Source organism: Macrobrachium rosenbergii, chromosome 10 (assembly GCF_040412425.1).
Source record: "Macrobrachium rosenbergii isolate ZJJX-2024 chromosome 10, ASM4041242v1, whole genome shotgun sequence".
NCBI lineage: Eukaryota > Metazoa > Arthropoda > Malacostraca > Decapoda > Palaemonidae > Macrobrachium > Macrobrachium rosenbergii.
Genome location: NC_089750.1, coordinates 41,183,881 through 41,206,384, shown reverse-complemented (window position 1 = coordinate 41,206,384; position 22,504 = coordinate 41,183,881). Strand labels below are relative to the sequence as shown.

Below are 22,504 nucleotides of genomic sequence, written 5' to 3'. Positions count from 1 at the left end.
TCTATCAATATCACCTAAATAATAAACCGACCCCATGTAGAAATGGGACTAAGCTGAGAAGAAACAAACAGACCGATACCCCAAGTCAGACCCAGACAATGGTTATACGGTTTTAACAGTTTGTAGTAATTAAACTGTTGAATGTGATAAAGGCTTCTAGAAACGTATTTCAAAAACCGTTAGTAATGTGTTCCTTTTATCCTCACTGGGAAAACCAAAATCAGAGACCACTTTGAATTGCTAGCTTCTACCTCAGTACTGATTAAAAAAAATTGCAACATCTAATATATCAATATATACTGTGCATGGTTCCCATAACACAGAGGCCGGCTTTTGTTCATGGTGAGTTCTTTGACATTCTCCCGCCAGAATTTTAAAGAGCTACTGCACCAACCCACTTAATAATTCTCATGGCGTGAATTCCATTTACTTTCATAAAACAAGCAATATAAGGAAGGTTATCACTGAGATCACTTTTATCATCAATTAACAACAATTTATGAAGAAAAAGATGTAACTGAAACATGTACAGTATATTAGACACTGGTAGTATGAATGGGATGTACTGTATAGCCTACTGTACTTCTAAGAAATCGTCAAAACCTATGCAATGACTCTATTGTAGTTCTTAGTACTATGCAGCCAAGTCTTTTGACTTATTGACAGTATTTCATTCATTTCAAATGAAGGTTGCTTGCGTAACATATACTGCCTATTAAAAACAAGAAATTGTAATTAGATAAGTCGGATCAAAAGGATAGCATTTCAATTTCGGCTAAAGCTCCGAATCCAAATGTCAAGTTAGCTCATTTTCCGCAGCCGCCTCCTTCTCTGGTTCTTCGTATAAGTTTACCAGTATTTCTTATTGATACTTAGTTTTTATATCATTATGGCCCCGGTAATCTGTAGTAACTCAAAAGGTACAAAACTTCCTCTCTCAAGGAGTTCATTATTTAGTTCTCACACACACGGTCTTAGAATTATGACCAAATGGACAATTCTAGGAGGCCTTTCAGCAGTCATAATCAATTATGCATTTGCATAACGACTGTAAAAGAATATAATTGATTATGAAAACCTAACAGCACACAAACGACCATCCAAAAAATCAAAATGCATGTTATAAGATGCCGTTTTTCAGAGATCTGGAGAGGATCAATCATGTATAGGTTAATATTCAATCATTTGTAGGTTAATATTCAATATTTTACCTTCGTATACGAAAAACATACAAATCTTTAGTGTTAAAATAAACAATAAAAAATGTGCCTACGTTTCTTCGGTGCAATCGAGGTTTCTGTGCATAGTATCCACCGATCTTTGCAGCTAAGCCCCGCCCACTGCTTACGTCATGACCATCCCTTGAAGTTGATTGGTTGGCAATGGTTTCGAAAAGTTGTTTAATCTACGGTTCTTTTCATATTCATTAATTTTGCAATGGTTGTTTTACCGAACTAAAATTCGTTCTGCTGATTATCAAAAGGAAACGTTATATTATCCCCTGAAATAAAATCATAATACGCATCTCCCTAAAAATGGTAAAAAAAAATAGGAAAATATGAATGAAGTCAGGAGTGTTCCGCAATGCTGCAATGTTGTTTTTCGTAAATGAGGCTCACTGAATACGGAGGTGACACGGGGAAATTTCACTACATTTTAAGTACTGCAATCGATTTCATTTCAACCATTTAAACATTCGGCGGGATGACAAGCAGTGACTGCACTCTACTAAACCAGAATATGCCTACGCTATCTTAAAGTTACAGTATGATAGGCTTACAAATCGTATTTGATATAATTTTCTTAAGGACATTATCTCCTTTCGAAATAACAGAATCATATATGGTAACCTAATATTGCAGAATAAACATAGAACTATTCATAAAATAGAGTGTACAGAATTATCCGCCTACTATTGTTAATTGAAATTTAGTCATTTGTCTTAATTAAAAGTAATCGAGATCTTTATGAATATAGTCTATGCTAAAATATTCTCCTAACAACAGAGAGAGAGAGAGAGAGAGAGAGAGAGAGAGAGAGAGAGAGAGAGAGAGAGAGAGAGAGAGAGAAATTTGCTGACTCTTATGTATCCTTTTGTCTAACAGGGTAATACAAGAATGCCCCCAAAAGCAAATGAATCATGGGCTACTCGCAGAATGGCTTGGATCACCTGATCCTTAATTTTTCACCTATCATTTATTTTCTCTTATTTCGTTAAGTATCTTATAATGCCTCCCTCCCATAGCCTTCATTTTCACAGAAATGCTACAGTAGCCTTATATTTACTCATCACAGTAATATAATTTGTTATCCCCTTTTTTAATACATATTCTATATAATTCACTGACAGCAATTCGATAGTTGTGTGTAAGGCCGAGACAGCCCTATAATTGGTCTGTGAGTGACATCGGCTACATTGCCTATTTTATTCTCTGTGGTATAAGTGGCTTTATATTTACTTATGGCCATTGACGCAAGTACACATGTATGTGTTTATGCACATGCATACATGTACATTTCACCGTATGCATACACATTATATATCGTGGGTCTGAGCTACTACATTAATTAAAAGTTACTCAATTTCCAACAGATACGGGTGGAAAACTATTAGCAATAAGAAACTAATGCGTAGGCAAAGTCTTGTCATTGCCTCAAAATATAAGAAACTGACGTGCAGGCCTATGCCCTGTATTGCCTCAAAATATAAGAATTTTATGTGTAGGCCTAATCTCACAATATTAACATTTGACATGCAGGATTATGATGAATTAATACCCTAATATCGGAACTGGCTGCATAAGTCTATGCTTCATTTCAATTAATGTGGTCTATGTGGAATCACTTATGTAAGCCAACATCAATTTAAAGGAAAAAGAAAGCAAGATGTTTGTGTATTTAGGCTGCGCATGATCAAAAAAAAAAAAAAAAAAAAAAAAAAACATGCAAAGACAGAATGCTCCAAGATCTTCGTAACGATATTATATAACTTAATTAATATATCTTTTATCGGAGATATCAACTGCATACTTCACAATCCGGGAACTCAAATCTGTGGTGTCATGATTCATGCACGAAACTCATCATTACCAAACCGAGTCAAATCCGTACTGGCAACCATTTGGACTGTTAATCAATGTGACGTCATTCCCCTTTCGAGAGCTAGCCAATCACTGACGTGCATTGGTCGGGGCTTAGCTGCAAAGGGCCATGGATTTTGCTATAATGAAGGCCACGAAAATAGATCTACCTTTTGGTGGTCTCGCTATAATGCTGTATGAAACTTTAACCACGGGCCGGTGGTGGTCTATCCTAATATCATTGTCAGAAGTATGATTATTCTTTAACCTTAAATAAAATAAAAACTACTGAGGCTAGAGGGCTGCAATTTGTTATGCTTGATGATTGGTGTGTGGATGCTCAAAATACCAATTTGCAGCCCTCTAGCCACAGTAGTTTTTAAGATCTGAAGGCGGACAGACAAACAAAGCCACACAATAGTTTTCCTTTCAGAAAACTAAAACTCCCCAGACCGAAAAAATGCTGTAGGCCCTCAGAAAAAATATATCAAACATAACAAATGAAAGAATAACTAATTTCCCTTAAATCGGAATGTTATAACTCGGCTACCAGAATACTGATTGACAGAATAATATCCATTAGCAAGTGGCTCGGAAATTGTCAGCATAGTACATCATCTGTGCAGTGAAGAGTAGGCCTAGTCTCTGTGCGCCTGCGCTACCCTGCCAGATGCCGCTTGCTGAATACTGCTATAACCCTTTTGTCTGAAACAGTAAGGCAACTGATGCAATCATTTTTAGTCTGATTCTAATTCTCAACCAATTGATGACGAAGCACTTATTATAATTTCTCTTGGGCGTAAGTTATTCCTTAGGTATAGTGAATCCCCTTGTAGCAGCGTTCTTATTTAAAACCATTAACATAAAATTGTTGCTTTTCTCCATTCATATATATATATATATATATATATATATATATATATATATATATATATATATATGTGTGTGTGTGTGTGTGTGTGTGTGTGTGTGTGTGTGTGTGTGTGTGTGTGTGTGTATCTCAAATGCCAATATCAAGAATAATGTGGACTGGATAAATAAACTAAATAGTGTACAGATTAATAGTGAATCCAGGCTTGTAAGTTTTGATGTAGTATCACTATTCACTAAGGTGCCATTTGATGATCTGCTGGAGTTGTTATCGGAATTATTAGAGAACACACATTTTCTAAAAGCACTTTAACTGAAATGATTAAATTATGTATGAAAGAATGTAAATTTGAATTTAATGGTAAATTTTACTCACAAAATTTTGGTATGGCACTGGAAACCCTCTATCCCCACTGTTAAGTAACTTATATATGGAATTTTTTGAAAGGAAAATATTAAACAACATAATTCCACGCAATGTAACATGGTTTAGGTATGTTGACGGCATAATTTGTGTATGGCCAGGGAACGAAGATGTAAATAACTTTTTTGCCATGTTAAATCAATTAGTATCATCAATTAAATTCACTATGGAAGTGGAAAATGATGGGGGCTTACCCTTTTTGGATGTCCTCATACGAAGAAATAGTAATTTGGTGTTAATGTCGCATTTAAGAACAATAAAACAATGAGACATGCACTTATCAAGAACTCTCCCGACAATACTAAAGGGTGAGTATATAAAATTCCATGTAAGTCTTGTGACAACTTTTATATTGGCCAAACGAGTAAAGCACTGGAAAAGAGAAGAGGACAGCATAAAAAATGTGTGAGATATGCACAGGGGAACAATGGTATTTTTGTACATGTTAGTGAGAACAATCATGCTATAAAAGAAAGTTACAGCCATAGTTTGAATATCAGTCAAGGAATGTATAAACTTGATCCTTTAATATCAAAAGAAATTTGCTAATTGTTTAAATTTTAAGGTAGGCAGTAGAGATGTATGGAAATAAGATCATAATATTTGTAAACACAGTACAGGGGCAGCAGTGCTAATGAGTTTTCCAACCCCGCCTCCCTGGCACCTGTCAGGTGTGGATAGGTAGTCCCCTACGGTCGGTACGTTAAGGTAGTCCCCTATGGTCAGTACATTTATCACTATTGTCCCCTGAGAGTATATTGTGATTTCTAGCCAAATGAGTTTTGAAGGCCACGCCTACCTTGACACTGGCCTGTGGGTGGATCTGCAATCTGAAACGGTTGCGTATGTTCGTCAGTACTGTTTCTGTAGTATACATATTTGCGACTTCTAATACTCTGAATCAGTCCTTCGTCAATGGCTTGGAAATAAAGTCGAAACCAGTCTCTTATTTTTCACCTGTGGTAATGTGTGATACATATATATGTATATGTGTGTGTGTGTGTGTGTGTATGTGTATATATATATATATATATATATATATATATATATATATATATATATATATATATATATATATATATATATATATATATATATATATATATATAAATATATATATATATATAGTTTGCCCTTTACTTAATTTTATAATGAAAAAGGTGGCTGCAAATGGGACAGAAGGTTTAGATTGGAATAACTATAGAAAGTTGACAAAATTGAAACATGAATATGATGCTACTTCAGTGAGCAGAACTCCACAAGATTTAAAGCTTGCTTATATAATATAAGGCATCACATATCTGCAGAGACATCCGGGAGAAACAAAAATAGTGAGGAAAGGGTATCCACAGAGATGGTAAGAAACATCTGATGGAGAAAAAACTGATGAGGTCGAATATTTCAAATATATTTAGGGACAATATCTAGTACAGGTTCTTCTGCGTTGGAATTTGGTGAGACTAAAAAGGCAAACCCAACATTATTCATAATTCTAGTATGATCTATACTGCTATATGGACACGAATCATGGCGTGCCAACGAAATTCTATCTAAAAGATTTCCTTGATTCGAGAAAAAGCTTCAAAAGGAATATTAGGAGTCAGATGGAAGGATACAGTTTCGAAAAAATACCATGAGTTTTTTTATGAAATTTAGGCTGTCAAGCCAAGCACTGGGCCACTTTTGGCCATTCACCGCTTAAGACTGTGAAAAGAGGTTGTTGGAGTGGTTGGACAGCAAGACAGAAAACCTGAAAATAATGGAGATGAAGTACATGGCTCTAAAGGTGGAACTGGGAGAAGCCTGTATAGTTGTACTAAGAAATAAGTTAGAGAGGTTGGAGAACGAGACATTTTTAACAGAGTTTTATACCCAAAAACTGAATCAAAATTAAATAGCATTTTACATCAGGTCACCATATAAATGTTATGTACCCCTAAAAGAGGTGAATAAAGGGCACATTACCATTTCATAAGAAAAAGGTATCTTCATTAAAACTTAATATAGCAACTGCATAACGAATGTAGTCCACTCAGCCGTAACAACCGAGGCCTTCAACCACAATAAACAAAACCAGCACGAAATACACGATATATAAGTTTAGTTACATTTCTCTCTCTCTCTCTCTCTCTCATGCTCTACTTACCACTTGCTGGATGATATTTCTGGAAGGCGACCTCTTGAGGGTGCCACTCTGGATCTGATCGGGATGGAGCGTTACCTCGCGACCATCAACCGACTGACGAACAGATAACTCCACCAGTTCCGCTACGGGTTGCACCTATAATGAGAAAAAATGCCATGATTTAATTCTGTTACTGGCTGCAATAAAAAAAATTATATTTATCTTTTTTCCGGAGAAGGGGATAGTAACAGGAGGTGTTAATCTCTCTCTCTCTCTCTCTCTCTCTCTCTCTTTGACACCCAGCTGACGCCAGTACCAAATTACAGCTGGGTAAACTTGCGGGGACAGGCCTCGATTGAACTACTGACTTTACAAAAACAAGCCCTATGCTCCACAAGTCTCTCTCTCTCTCTCTCTCTCTCTCTCTCTCTCTCTCTCTCTCTCTCTCTCTCTCTCTCTCTCTCTCTAGGTGCATATATGTGTATGTGTGTTTGTGTGTGTGTGATGAATGGCACTGTCGTTTCTATGAAATCTAATCTTGAATAAAAATAAGATGGAGAGCACAAACTCCAGAATAACTAGTTATAAATTTACTTCATTCACCAACGTTTCAGGAATACAATTTCCATCATGAAGGGTAACAACAGAAAAAAAAACTCCATATATCAGGAGTAGGACTAAAATGGATTTTATAAGATGTACTAAGTGTTCAACAATAAAAAAAAAAAATTTAATGTAAGAGCAAAATGACAAGGAGTGAAATACAAAATTAACATGAAAGAAAATAAAATGACAAGCATATTAACAATGTAACTATTGGCATACAATAAAATTAACCGTTTTAGTCTGACTCCTGATGCAAGGGTTTTCATTTTCTCTGTTTTTTGCCCCAGTGATGGAAATACAGTAGTGTTCCTGAAATGCTGAAGGAAATAAATTTATAGGTATCTCTAAATGCTTGAGTTTTAGCTGGCCAATTTATATAATATATATCCATATATATTACAATTACTCTAACTTGTGATTCATAAATCTTTCATAACCACAGGGAAAAAATAAAAACTGGGTATATGTCCTGACCGGTTTTGGCTTCCTACATGAGCCATTAATGAAAGACATGTATTACGGTGGTAGAAATTCACAATACATACCCTACGAGGGCAGTACAAAGAAACATACGGATGCTGGAAACCCAAAATCCACACCCGACAGTTACTGGGGGGTGGGGCCATACACTCGTTCATGCCTCAGGTCAAGTAATCTGTTAACAAATCTAGTTACTCTTTTTTCGAAATATCTACTACCTTCCGTAGAATTGAAGCATTTCAGATATTTCTTTTGAAATGAATGGACGAAGCTTATACATGCCTTGACTGATGTTCATACTCTTACAAAAGCTTCCTTTTATAACTCTATACTTAATGATGTTTCTTTGCTCCTGCCCAGTTGGTTGTATGACTGCTTTCATCAGCACACATCTTGCACACTTTTATGCTGCCAGCTTGACCAATATGAAAGTGACTTGCATGGAATTTGATGTACAGTACATATGACTGCATTGTCAGGAGAGTTCTTTATAAGCAAATGTTTGTTTTATTTGTTTAACATGCTACATTAACTCCAAAATTCTCAAGTGAACGGGGATATCTTTCAATATTATTACCATATGGTAGTGCAAGGAGGTTGTTTGTTGTTGTAAGTTTCTCTTTTGTTTTGATGCAGTCTTTTTCGCTACTCCTAATGCACTCTCTAATACAGAGTGAGGATACTGTATGTTGTCTATGGTGTTCTCGGGTATATGCAAAAGTTTTTGAAAAATATTTTAAGTGTGTACAAATTCTCATTTTATCATTGTCCATGGAGGAGGTAATTTTACTGTTGAAGGTAATTGTATATTTATATTCAGCGACTCAAACAATCTTCTAGCTCTACTTGGGAAAGGGGGTGGATGACTGTTTATAAATACATCTCTTAATCCAAATAATTTTTTGGTTGGAGAATCATTTGTCTGAATTCTCAGAGCACTCTTCACTGTTACTAGCTCTCTGTGTAGAGAGAGAGAGAGAGAGAGAGAGAGAGAGAGAGAGAGAGAGAGAGAGAGAGAGAGAGAGAGAGAGAGAGAGAGAGAGACGTATTTCACCACATTCAACATGTAAAGATGACTGTGATGATCTTGAGGCCCCTGAACATATTCTAAGGCCTTCGTTGTGAACTGGATCCAAAGTTTTCAGCATTGCGTCTGTTGCTGAGCCATATATTTCACTTCCATAATCAATGATAGACAACACTGTTGCTCTATACAGCATAGTAAGGGTATGTCTATCGACTCCCCGAGTAGTGTTCGATAGTATTTTTAATTAGATTTAATGCTCTTTTACATTTAGATGTCATGTATGTTACGTGGGCTTTCCAATTCAAGTGAGTATCAAATACTAATCATAAAAATTTAGCAATTTTGCCAAATGGTTTGGAAAGATTTCTGATTTTAAAATCTAGTTCTTCACCATTTTTCCACTTTTTATTTTCATAAAACATTACTGCTTGAGTCTTCTGTAGGGATAATTTGAAGCCTACAGATGATGCCCATTCATCTATTTTTATTATAGTTTTAGTAATGATTCGCTCTGGATGTGTTATGTAAGATGCTGAATAATATAAGGCAAAATCATCCATATACAAGTTACTTTCCAATCGGTAGATTTTTACTGATATCATTTATTGTAAAAGTAAACAGTGTGCCACTAAGGATGCTCCCTTGCGGAACAACATTTTCAAGTGGAAATGTACTTGACAATACATCATCAATTCTCACTTGGAAAGTGCAATTTGTCAGAAAGGTTTGGATAAACCTGGGTAAATGTCCATGGATGCTGTTTTTGTGTAACATTTTTAATATTGCATATCTTCATGCAGTATCATATGCATTTTAAATGTAAAAAAAGACGACTATAGTAATTTGTTTTAGTTCAAATCCTCTTCATATGTGGTCTTCAAAGTTGGGTAGAGAATCCAAAGTATATCTGCTACATAGTGACCCGAACTGAGTGGGAGTCAAAATTTTATTTTCTCGAATGTGCCATGTTAGTCGAGCATTTACCATTTTCTCTAGTAATTTGCACAAACAACTTATTAAATAAATTGGTCTGAATTGTTTACATTAGCCTACTGGGATCCTCTCCAGGTTTGGGGACAAGAATAATTATATCCTTACGCCATTCATCAGGAAACAAATTTCGAAGCCATAAGTGATTATAAAACTCTAATAAGTATGATTTTGCCAAAAGTGCTAAGTGGCAGATCATTTTAAAACAAACATTGTCACCTCCCGGGGCAGATTTATTACTGTTCAACAGAGCATATTCCAACTCTTCCGTATCAAATTTTCCATTATAATATATATCTTCTATTGTTTCAAGACTTATTGTTATTAATTCTATACTATTTTTCTTTGTGCAGAAGTGTTCATCTAAATTTTTATCACTACTTACTTTAGCTAAGTTTTCTCCTGTTGCATTTTTTATTTCTTTTGGATCAAGTATTCTTTTCCCATCTTTTAAAATGGCATGTATAGGTGGTTTAACATGGGTACCATTTACTTTCCTGAATTTTTCCCATATTTGTTGTACGGGAGTATTATTAGAGATCTGATACATATTTCCTTCATGAAATGATTCTTCCTTGAAATACTTTTTTAAATGTTGCAGATTTCTTGTTATACAGAGGTTTTAATGTATCAATTTCTAATAATAATATAGTTTTTGTAAATTTTCTTCTAATATCAGTAATGTTCTATTTATTTTACTGAACTTTCTATTCAAATTATCTAATTGTCTTCCAATTTCGCATTTCATTTTTATTCTATTAAATTTTTCAGACCACCATGGGACTTTGTGCTTTGTTGGATGAGATTTTCAGTTTGGTATTGCTTTATCAGCAGCATTTTTAATGAAATCAACAAGAAACCTATTTGTTTATTATGATCTTGTACAGTATATACTTAAATGGTGGGATATTCCTAGTGCGAAATTCATATCGCTCCCAATCTGCTTTATAAATGTTATATTGAGGGAAATGAGTGGCAGGATTGTTTTGAAATAACGAAATTAATATTGGGAAATGATCACTGGTATGCAAGTCATCAACTGTATTCCAATCCAGTCTGTCTACTATGCTTGTTGTACATAAGACTACTGAGGAAAATGTTCTACTGTATGTGTTTTTGAAATATATGTGCTGACTTCGTTATCATTTATATAGCACATGTCGTTTGAATCTATGAATTCTTCTATTTTACTTCTTGCTCCATTTGAGTTTGTACAATTACAGTCCCATTTCGGGTTGTGAGCATTAAAATCACCTACTATTAATGTAAGTTCCTTGACATTGTTAAATAATTCTTTAAGTTTATCAATGTTGCAATTTTTATTATGTTGGTTGTATAAATTATAATTTACATAATTATCGTTTTTATTCGGATTTTAACACCTTATACTTGCAAGTCAGTAAAGTTTACAGGTATTTTGTCATAAACTACTTTGTTATGTACAATTGCGAACAAGTCCACATGTTATGCCTTGGTGAGAGTCTTCGAAAAATTATATGGTAACCGTGTTTACTAGAGGGGGGGGGGCTCTTTCTCTGTTAGCACGAGTTCCACCAATCAGCTCTAGTGTTGTTTTAATGGAAGGAGTCTTTAGGTATGGTTGGAGTGAGACAGACACACACACACACAGAAAGAGAGAGAGAGAGAGAGAGAGAGAGAGAGAGAGAGAGAGAGAGAGAGAGAGAGAGAGAGAGAAATTAGACGATGCTGATAAATGAAAAAGAAACAACAAGGGACAGATAAAATTCCACAACGAGCAATGCAAAGTGAAGAAGGATTCCTAAACTTGCTGAAGACCATTCCCATATGGTAAAGTTAATTTGTTTGCCAATGATAACAATTATGGTTGGGCTTATATTCCCCTCTTAAATATACTGTAGAGGTTATTCCCTACACGACATTCATTACGCTGTATGTTTTTATATTATTATCATTATTGTAGGGAATGAATTGCACTCATGCTTAAGTGACAAATAATTTACACACATGTGACAGTGATATCGTAATTACTCGATATAGTAACCAGAAAACGTGATAACTTATGTGATAGGCTTATAATGTCCTGTTATTATGAAGTTCATGATAATGCTAATAACAAAATAACTTTGAAACTATCGTAAACCTAATGTATTACATAATAAATATGATCGATATATAAGAATAGATACAAGGATGATAACGCCATTATCAAAGGTTAAATGGAAGCCTAATAAACACAATTCTCTGTTAAAATTAAATGCCACGTTAATTTAAGTCACAGTAAAGGAACCTGTTCACATTTCTTTTGTTCTTGTCCTTTACTCCTCCCCTACATCTGAAAATCCCCTACATCTGAAACTCCCCTACATCTGAAACTCCCCTACATCTGAAAATCCCCTACATCTGAAAATCCCCTACATCTGAAAATCCCATTCACACACTAAAACGGCTCGAGAGCTGATTGGTGGAATTCACGTTAAGAGATTAACAGCACCGCTTTTAGTAAACAGTGGTTCACACACAATTAACAATTTGTCATTATGAAGGCATGTAGAATTTTAAACGTTATCAATGACAGTAATGACCTGAGTTGTTGCAATGCCAGATAACAGCCAATCAATCAATCAATCCCAGTAGTCGTGTGATAACGATATAACTGCTACAGGTCCCCATTACATACAAACAAGTTTCAGTCAGCCAATCATGGCTAGACTGAGGTGTTGTATAAACCCTGATTGTTACTTCTGCTAGGATTCGTTATCGCCTTCGAATAAACAGGCAACAACATATAGCCGCCCGAGTGCAAATCGTCGCTCTAAGAGAAACTAGGCTTCCAATACCCGCTATTGCACAGCGTCTTGCCGTCTCCCCTACAACAGGGAGGAAATGGATAAGGACACACGCTGACTGGGTATTTGACCGACTTGGTTAAGCAACTTTTTTATGAACTATAAACCTGTGAAACAGTGGAACTCAAATTACAGTTGCCTTGGTCCCGTTGTACTTATTATTAGTGATTCTTTGTTGTTACTTTTCAGAATAGCAAACTGCGGTCCCATAAGTAGAGAGGCTATAACCGTGTTCTCAATGATCTAGGCAGCTGAATGTTATTTACGTATTTCAGTTGGGAGACACGACATTCCACGAGCAGCAGCAGAAGATCCTTTTACCAATGCTGTTACTATTCGTGAATGTCTGGCATTGAATGTTTCGGCTATGACGGTGCCAAGATGTCTGCATGAGGCAGGAATTTATCTTAGAATTCCTGCCAAGAAGGATTTCTCACCGAACGGCATCGTGCTAGTAAGCTTGCCTTCGCTCAGCAGTTTGTGGGGGAGGATATGGAATTCTGGTGTCGAGTCGTATTCACTGACAAAAAGAATTTTACTAGTACTCAATCAATCAGTCAATATCCTTTACTTCAGCTCAGGGCCATATATACATGGAATATACAAATACAGTATAATACACACAATCTTGATACATAAGGTAACATGATAATAAAAATAATAATCGGCAGTATCCACCGACACAGTTGCTGAAGAAGTAGAAAAAAATAGAATTCATCATAACAGCAATGGCAGTAATTATATGGAGAATAGCAAAAAAAAATATATTAAAAACGATAACAATTAAAAATACAGATTGCAGAGGATTAATTTCCAGCTAGGGACCTTAGGTGGTTACAGAAGTCTGGTCCAGAAGGCTAAATACGAAAATTTTAATCACAGTAATAATAAAAAAATAAAAATACCAATAACAACAAGAATAATGACTGATTCTGGAGATGACACTTCATAATTGCAAAATTAAGTCATTTAAGGAACAGACGCCTCATTATCCTATTATTTGGACCTTCTTGCCTCACTGCCGAGGATGCTTTATATGTATGAGCGAATTGCTGCTGTTTCTCAGTCGGGTGATCAGACTGGACAATGTTCGCCTCACAATGATTTTCAAATTAGTGATAGCGAGGAGTGTTTGTGAGGCGTCTAAGAATGTGACTGTGGACAACAGTAATAATCATGGCAGAATACATACTGTAACTGGAGACCGCATAATACAAGGTGAGTTTCTACTGTATAATCATTCATTTCAGCCAGACTTAAATCATTATAAACAAGGGTATGTTATAATCAACCAAAGATTCACTTTGTCAATAACCATCTATTTTCCGTTAATTAAATTATATTGCCAGGAGAAGTGTGAAAAAAAAAGCGCTTCATTGTTCTACTATGGCCACCTTTCAGGCATTAAGCAAATGCAATATTAATGACAAGAATAATCACATATGCAAACTAATAATTATAACGGACCACTGCATATCAAACTTAATGCTACTATAAGTATTCATCCGAAAAAACATTCTTAACTTGTTCACTTACCCCAACTATATTATTATCACATCACTATTACAAAAAGAAAAGCGTAAGCTGTTCATAATTGTATGATTTGTTTCTTCAGATGACCAGATAATATCTAAACATTACGAGGTGGCCACGAGCAGGCATGTGTGGGGCTGGATCTCCTGACATGGTATGGGCGATATCACCACGATTGAAGGGAGGTTCACTCGTGAAAATACATTGAAATTCTCCAGGATTTCTCCTTCCCCTCACTTCAACAGCGGAATGATCCCTTCCCACCTGGTCCCGTCATCTTCATTCACGACCGCTGCCTCATACATACCGCCAGAATAGTCCAGGAGTGGTTTCGAGGTCGAGAGTGCAACCGACTGACTGGCTGAGTAAGGCCGCAGCCATGAACCCCATAGAGAATATTTGGGCCAATTTGGTATATTGTTGGGAGCCTGAGAGGGAGGGGAGGCCAGATCAACTTTTGAACCAGTGGCAGTCCAACGCAATGGGAGATCTACTGCAACCGACCATAGCTCGTCAGAAAACATGTAGCTTCTATGCCCGACAGATTGCAAGAGGCGATCGAGAAGGAAGGTGGCTGGACTTTTCACTAAGATTAAAAATAAATGTAAAAATTGCGTGTATATTTGGATTACCCTATGACTTCCGCTGAAATTCCATGTTGTGTGATGACTTGGCACCGTTCCAAAAAATGTAAGAATAAAATCATAAACAAACCTATGCATATGGTTTTGCTCCAGGTCATGATTATTATCAATTATTTATTAGAAAGGTGAATCTGATATGTAAAAGGAATTCAAAATCTAAAGAGCATTTCGCTACCCTGATCTTCTTTAGAAAGTCTTTAAAAAGAGACATCATCATCAAATTGCACTTCTCCAAATAGCCCTTTCCACAATGGACAGGGTTTAACAATAGAGACAGACATCCGTCTCTCAGATATCCTCACAAGAATGATGATGACAACAGCGAAAGGTATTTCTGTTCGTATGACATTAAAACTTTTATTACAATCAATATTAGAAAATATAAGTATAAAATGATGCGTTTATCCATAACATAACATTTAATAACTGTTATTGTAACGAAAGGTGTAGGGAATACCCTCTACAGAATATTCACGAGGGAATACAACCCCAACCATGAATAAATGAAACCTCTGAATATATAAATAATTATCATCATTGGCAAACGAAGTAACTTTACCATATGGGAATTGTTAAAAGTCTACAGTAAGTTTGGGAATCCTTCTCCACTTTGTACTGTTCGTTGTGGAATTTTCTCTGTCCCTCGTTGTTTCTTTTGATTCATAGCATCGTCTAGTTTCTCGCTGTGTGTGTGTGTGTGTGTGTGTGTGTGTGTGTGTGTGTGTGTGTGTATGTGTGTCTCTGTCTCATTCCAACAATACCTAAAGACTCCCCCCACTAAAACAACTCTACAGCTGATTGGTGGAACTCGTGCTGAAAGAGAAAGAGGCATCCCCCACCCCTTAGTAAACACTGTTACCGTATACTTTTTTCGAAGCCTCTCACCAAGGCGTAACAGGTGGACTTGTTCGCAACTGTACCTAAATTTCCTTCTTCCTCTCATGGTGTAGATGCTGAAGTGTATTTATCTACTGTTGACACAGTTTTGTTGACATGTTGTGAACATAATATCGTTGGTTCATATTCTTTTAATAACCGTTGTACTTCTCCTAGGTGTAATCTGGACCGTAGACCATTGTATAATATAGCTTTTGAAAATATTGTTATAGCGGTCGGGTGTTACTTTCTTTTTTTGTATTTTCAACTTAGATCTTTTCCAATAATTCACTCACGATATTCATTTGTTTTTCCTTATAATATATTAAGTACTCAATGCACATGCAACCTTTTTCCTGGGTTCTAAAATCAACTGTTTCTTTTTTTCCTATATTTCATAAAACTTCTTATAATGTTTAAGCCATTTTTTGTTATGTTTTTGTTATTATTGCATAATTCACTGAAACAATCGTTACATCCACATGTGTTATCCTATATATTTCTTTTTTCATTTGTTCTTGCACCAATTAGTGGAGATGGAGTGATCTCTTCTCCCTGACATAATCATTGTTATCTATGGTATGGATCTTTTCTACTTCTTCGGTGCTTTGGATATCGCATCCATAGGTTTTACTATTATTTTAGGAGATAATGGTATAATCTTGGCTTGTTTTTGTTTTTGTTCTTTTTTCATATCCTTTGACTCTGGTTCAACCGATGTTTCTCTAATAATAGTTGGTTTCTTCGTTTTGGGTGGTGTTCTCTCCAAAGGTCTCTTTTTATCATTATTTTATAGTCCATCTCAACTTTCCTCTAATACTTCTGGGGTAGTATCTTCTTGAGCTATTTGCATTTATATTTCAAATGAATTTGATAAAATATTATCCATATCATCTAGACCTGTTTCTTGATTCTTTACAATTTTAGTTTTTTTCTGTAAAGTATTAATTTCTTCTTGAGATTTATTTTCCTGTGCTCCGTTGCTACTACAGTATCTGTAGGCTATGCGTTTTTCTTTCATTTTCGGTTCGTTACTGAAGAATATGAATATGAATGTTTCTTAGACGGATCTTGAATTCCTCTCACTTTTCATTCTAATCTAGCTTCTTTTACAGACATACCAATTCTTTCTTGTAATATTTTCAACTCTGTACTGTATACAGTACATAGAGTGTACTGTATGTACACTCTAGAGAGTGTACATACAGTACACTCTCTGGACCTTGCATGATGACCTCGCCCACAGTTTAAACACTTTGGTTCACTGCACTTCCACTGTATGGCATGTTCTGCAGATCCACCATACGCGCACACAGCTTCATTTCTACAATATTTCTTTGTATGCCCATATTTACTATTTTGACAATGAAGTGGCTTTGGGACATGTGGTCTTATTTAGTTCCTCATTGGATGGATCGATATCGTTCTCGGCTAGCACTCTGCTGGGCCCGAGTTCGAGTCTCCGGCCAGCCAATGAAGAATTAGAGGAATTTATTTCTGGTGATAGAAATCATTTCTCGCTATAATGTGGTTCGGATTTCACAATAAGCTGTAGGTCCCGTTGCTAGGTAACCAATTGGTTCTTAGCCACGTAAAATAAGTCTAATCCTTCGGGCCAGCCCTAGGAGAGCTGTTAATCAGCTCAGTGGTCTGATTAAACTAAGGTATACTTAACTTTTCTCTGTTTTGGCCTAACATCTATTTTTTGGGGTAGATCTTGACCTTCAAATTTTATTTTTGCAATTTTTAACATTTATTTCTTTCTTTGCTTACTCGGTATATTATATACCCACAATCTTGGACTCTGGGATATCTTTTTTAAGAGTCCAAGAGAATACTCTTTTCAGTTGGTTCGTCACTGTTCTCAGGAAGCACAATAGTACCCTGAATGCTATTCATAGTGTCATGTTTTTTTTTTTAACATTTATATTATCTATTGTCGTTACAGACTTATAGTCCTCAGACTGACTCTTAGTTGTGGCCTCTATAAGCCACGTCTTTTCTATTATCTGTCTAAATGACATTTCTGCCGTTGAATGTCTGTTTAATAGGTAGTTTTCCAACTTTAGGGCTGAAATTTTCCGTTCTGTTTTTAAAGTTGAAAACCTTGACCAACTTCCACTCCCTAGGAGGGAGTCGAAGTGAGTCAAAGGAGGGTTAAGATGTTATTTACTTTTTGGGGGCTTGTTCTGTACTGGAGCATTGGGTTCCAGTGTAATAATACTAGAATTTTTTTTTAGATTTTTCTAAACAGTACTATGCCAAGTCGGTACCATCAAAGGGTCCAGGGGTATCGCATCTTTATTTCTATGTCATGAAGATGTGAGCGGGAGCAAAATAAAAATTAACCTCAAAACCTTACAAAGATAATCATCAACCTTTCATGGAGTTTATCCTTCCACCGATGGCACAAGTGAGAACCGACTCCCAAATGGCCACGGCCCTACCCTACCCATAGGGAAGGCACAACATGACTAGAGTGACCTAAGTGTAAGTCAAACCTGCTTGCTAGGACTGAGAGAGTTACAAGAATACAATCATCCCCACCCTAATCATATTATGGGCAAACCAGGTAGAATCCCGAGAGGCCTATCTCCAGAACTAGACCCAACTGGAATCCGTGGCCCAGCCCTACAGAATAGTTCCGCCTTTGAGCTATCAATCTGATATCTCTAAGGTTCAAACATTATCAGGTAGTTGATGGTCCTACCACAGTTCCCACCATTTAGCTCCGGATATAAACCCATTCCGAGTTATGATATCTTTTCCTATTTATCAGGTCCAATAAATTTTTAGCAAAAGTGGAAAATTCCACAAAATTAATCCAAAGAAATCTATAATGATATAAGGGACTCTTGGACTAAAACCCGGGAACAAATTCCTGGGGTTCATGAGCCCCTCACCACATGACGGTGATTTTGTTGGCCGAGTCGGTTGAGCTTCAGACTTGTCATTCGATGGACCGGAGTTCAATTCCCGCGGCCGGCTGATGAAGAGTTAGAGGAATTTATTTCTGGTGATAGAAATTCATTTCTCGCTATAATGTTGTTCGGATTCCACAATAAGCTGTAGGTCCCGTTGCTAAGTAACCAGTTGGTTCTTAGCCAAGTAAAATAAAGTCAAATCCTTCGGGCCAGCCCTAGGAGAGCTGTTAATCAGCTCAGTGGTCTGGTAAAACTAAGATATACTTAACTTTTAACATGACAGTGGTCCCAAGTCGAGGAGAATTATTGACGTGAATAAATAAGTAAAAAAAAAAATAAGTAAGAAACTTCGGCGCAATAGAGTTCTCTGTGCAGAGTATAATGCTGTTAAGAAACTCTCAATGTGCTGCAGTATGAAACTCTCAGCCACGACCGGGCAGCACTCAGTTGCTCCCCAGATGTGGTCAAAGTGATGATGTGTCGGCAGCTGGCACCTCTAGCAGTGCAGACACACGATCCACTGCTAAACTTAACCTTAAATAAAATAAAAACTACTCAGGCTAGAGGGCTGCAATCTGGTATGTTTGATGATTGAAGGGTGGATAATCAACATACCAATTTGCAGCCCTCTAGCCTCAGTAGTCTTTAAGATCTGAGGGCAGACAGAAAAAGTGCAGGACAAACAAAGCCATCTCAAAAGTTGTCTCTGACATAAAACTAAAAGTAATAGAAGACTTACAGGAGTACACCGAGAAAGACCATGAACACAACTTTGTTTTCCCTTTGGAGCCCCCTCATGTTTGACTTGTTAATAGCCAAGTAAATTTTCGACCAGGTAGGTACCTGCATTATATACAAATACAAAATTAACTAATTCCATCTCCAGTAAATTGCCTTCTTTGTTCTGATTCTGTTAGGATTAATATGAGAGTTTAATGTACCAAGGATAACTTTCTCTACGTTAATCCATACCACTTTTCCTAGGATTAAATGAAAATCACTAAATTCCAGTAGAACTATGTGTTCCCTCGAGAGGTATCTCTGGACCCTATGACTCATTGTTAAGAAGCACCGAATTATTATGAAAATGTCATTCTTTGTTGTATGGTCTGCCACAAGGAAAATCTGTACTTGAAATGAAACAAAATAGAAATATTTATCCCTTTCGAAGTGCTTTCTCGGAAAGACATCCTTGCATCGTGTTATTACCTGTCATAGTGAGTGCTGTCAGAGGAGGACTGTACCAATGTGTGACGTCATGAGAAGACATGAAAGACAGACAGGAGTAAGTATGTCAAATTCAGACTGGCAAGGAGTTTTGCCAGTTCTGACCGAGTCAGTCGTGTATTTTTTACAATTTTATTCACGACTTAATGACTTTTATTAATTAAAGAAAAAATTATAAAGACAAAGACGTAACTGAAACGTATATGTTAGACACTGGTAGTATGAATGGGATATATATTTCTAAGAAATGGCGTACTATTTATATATGCTGTCAGCTATAAAATTATAGCCGCAATTAAAAAAACATTATGCGCAGTCAGGTCATCTAGCATATTTACAATAGTTTAATATATTTTAAAGAATGTTTGCGTAATATATACTGCCCATTAAAAACAAGAAATTTTGCGTCAGATCAGTGCAGAATGCCAGACTGGGATAAAAGCGATAGCAGTTCAGTTTCAGCTGAAGCTCTAAATAATCCATGGGAAATAGGCGAAAAAAGGTGGTTTACTAAAACAAATTCCAATAGTTTGTTTTATTGCATGAACATGTTATTATATGGACCCTTAGGAACACCATGTCCTAAATGGGACAAATTCGGCCATTTTGAAATAGTGAAATTCATATTTTTAGTCTTTTTGGAGGGTAAATGTTTCCACAATTTCCCATTTTTCTCCAAAACGGTGCATCGTACAGGTAAGAAGAATGGATATCAAAAAGATAGGAAAATAAATTCTACACAGGTCTTTCTCTATACGTTGTTTCCCTAAAATTGAAAGTTTCTGAGCAAACAAGCTCGGAATTGGACAATGCATCATGCAACATTGTCGGCCAAGAAGCATCATGGCGCCAATGCAGTTCGCATTAGCAATGCATATCCACTGGGCTTATGGCTCAAGTGAACTGATTGATGATTTGAGCTGCAGAGGATTTTGTTTATCATATGATGAAGTGAAGCTGTTCAAAGCATATGCAGCACATCAAAAAGATCAGCTTGAAAATATGGCAAACAGCTTCTGCCACTTCATTGTTGATAACGTTGACCATAATACAGTAACAATTGCTGGAAAGGACACTTATCATGGCATGGGTCTCATGTGTGCAGCCACACCACCAGTAGCCACATTTCAAAGAGTCATTCGCAATTCGGAATATGTTCAGACTAAGCCAACAAGTATTGCAGTAAGAAAATGTAGAAAACTAGGAAAAGTGGGAGATATGTTGAATTACAAAGCAATATCATCCATTGTCCATGATGACACCAGAGAGCATCTTGATACTTATGGAAGATCTCATTTCCTTATAGATGCAACAAGCCAGGATGGTCCGGTTTTATGTAGATCATTACCCAAGGTAGCCATTTAGGAAAAGCATCCTTACACTTCTTACCCATGGTTGACTTGGATCCAAACAATATGAGCTGTATCTTTACTACCCTAATGTTTGTAAGTGATGAGTGCATGAAACACAACCTATCACCTGTCCTCACATTTGATCAACCATTGTGGCTCAAGGCAAGACATATCAACAGCCATGAAAGCTAGCTGCAACATGCTGTTCTCATTCTTGGGCCCTTCCATACCTTAACGAGCTTCCTAGGCACTATGGGTCACATCATGAAAGATAGTGGACTGAGAACAGTACTGGAGCTTGTGTATGGCTCCAACACTGTCAGTCATATGCTGGCTGGAAAGGCATATGAGCGAGCTGTACGTGGCCACTTCCTAGTTGATGCTGTTTTGAATGCATTACTGGTCATGAAAGCATGTGAGCATGAGGGCATCCACAAAGCAATAGACAGAGCATTGCAGAAGTTTGACCAAGTTCTTCAGTCAACAGAGAAAGAATTGGGGGCTCAAGCTGGGAACATAGTGGCAGTTGAAGAAAGCCTTAGAGATGTCAAAGATCAGCTACAGCAGAGCCCAAATGGAAAATTGTGATTTCAGTACATGGAGATGATGGATACCTTACGATCTGCACTCAGAGGTCAAAGAACCAGCCAGCCTACATTGTACTTCAGGGCACTTTAAAGTATGCTGCCATTTTTTGCCGCTTCTGGACACAACAACCACACAAAATCAGCACATCTATTCCTCCAGGACATGATGGATCTACAGAAAATGAATGAGAAACACTATGACCAACTTATTGAGTCTGGTTTGTTCTTCATTAGAAGGTCTTACAGGTACTGGGCTGGGTTAGCATCAGATCTTGTTATTGAACAAGTGTTTATGAAATCTATTAAGTCCTCAGGAGGCTTAACATGTGGACGAGGTATGGATGAGACTCAACAAACAAGATGGTTACAAGCTATGCCCATCTTTGCTCAGATAAGTGATGAGATAAAGAGTGTTCAGGAGAAGAATTGCACCGAAAGAAACAAAGACTTAACTAAATCCAGAAGGATGAAAGACCGGGAAGATACTTAAAAGATTTTTCGGTACCTAGAACGTACTCCTTTCATAGAAAATGACTATTTGTACATCATTTCAGGAATGTCTGCACCACAGGCAAATGCTCACCTTGCCAAAGATTTTGAGAACAATATAATCAAAATGATGGAAGGCCAAAATGCCTTCAGAAAGAAGCACCAAATCAAGACAATGGGTCACAAGATAGTAACTGATGGCGTGGAAGTGCAGGTGGATCCTCAAGCACTGTTTCAGGGGTTACTTGTGATAGTCAGTAATGCTGAAATCAGCTTAAGTGAAATCATGAGGTATGAGCTTTCTGTCTACCCACCATCACTGTTCACTAGCAATGGTCTTCCTCGAAGTGCTACCAAACCTCAGCTTGCAGATGCCATAGCAAAGTGCACTTCAAGTCTAGCTGAGGCAACCCCTGAAGCTGACTGTTCTGTTTTTGATGGT

The 22,504-nt window shown here is 36.8% G+C and overlaps 1 protein-coding gene and 1 pseudogene across 3 annotated transcripts in view; one reads left to right on the top strand and one right to left on the bottom strand.

The window, feature by feature from the left end:
* Positions 1-22,504, bottom strand: part of LOC136842602 (unconventional myosin-XVIIIa-like) — a 1,295,621-nt gene that overhangs the window by 1,035,979 nt on the left and 237,138 nt on the right. For all 3 annotated transcript variants that reach the window (XM_067110180.1, XM_067110181.1, XM_067110182.1), the window contains exon 3: positions 6,521-6,655. In XM_067110180.1, the coding sequence (XP_066966281.1) occupies positions 6,521-6,655 (135 nt within the window). The remainder of the gene's footprint in view (positions 1-6,520; positions 6,656-22,504) is intronic.
* Positions 8,774-14,281, top strand: LOC136842942 (uncharacterized; annotated as a pseudogene).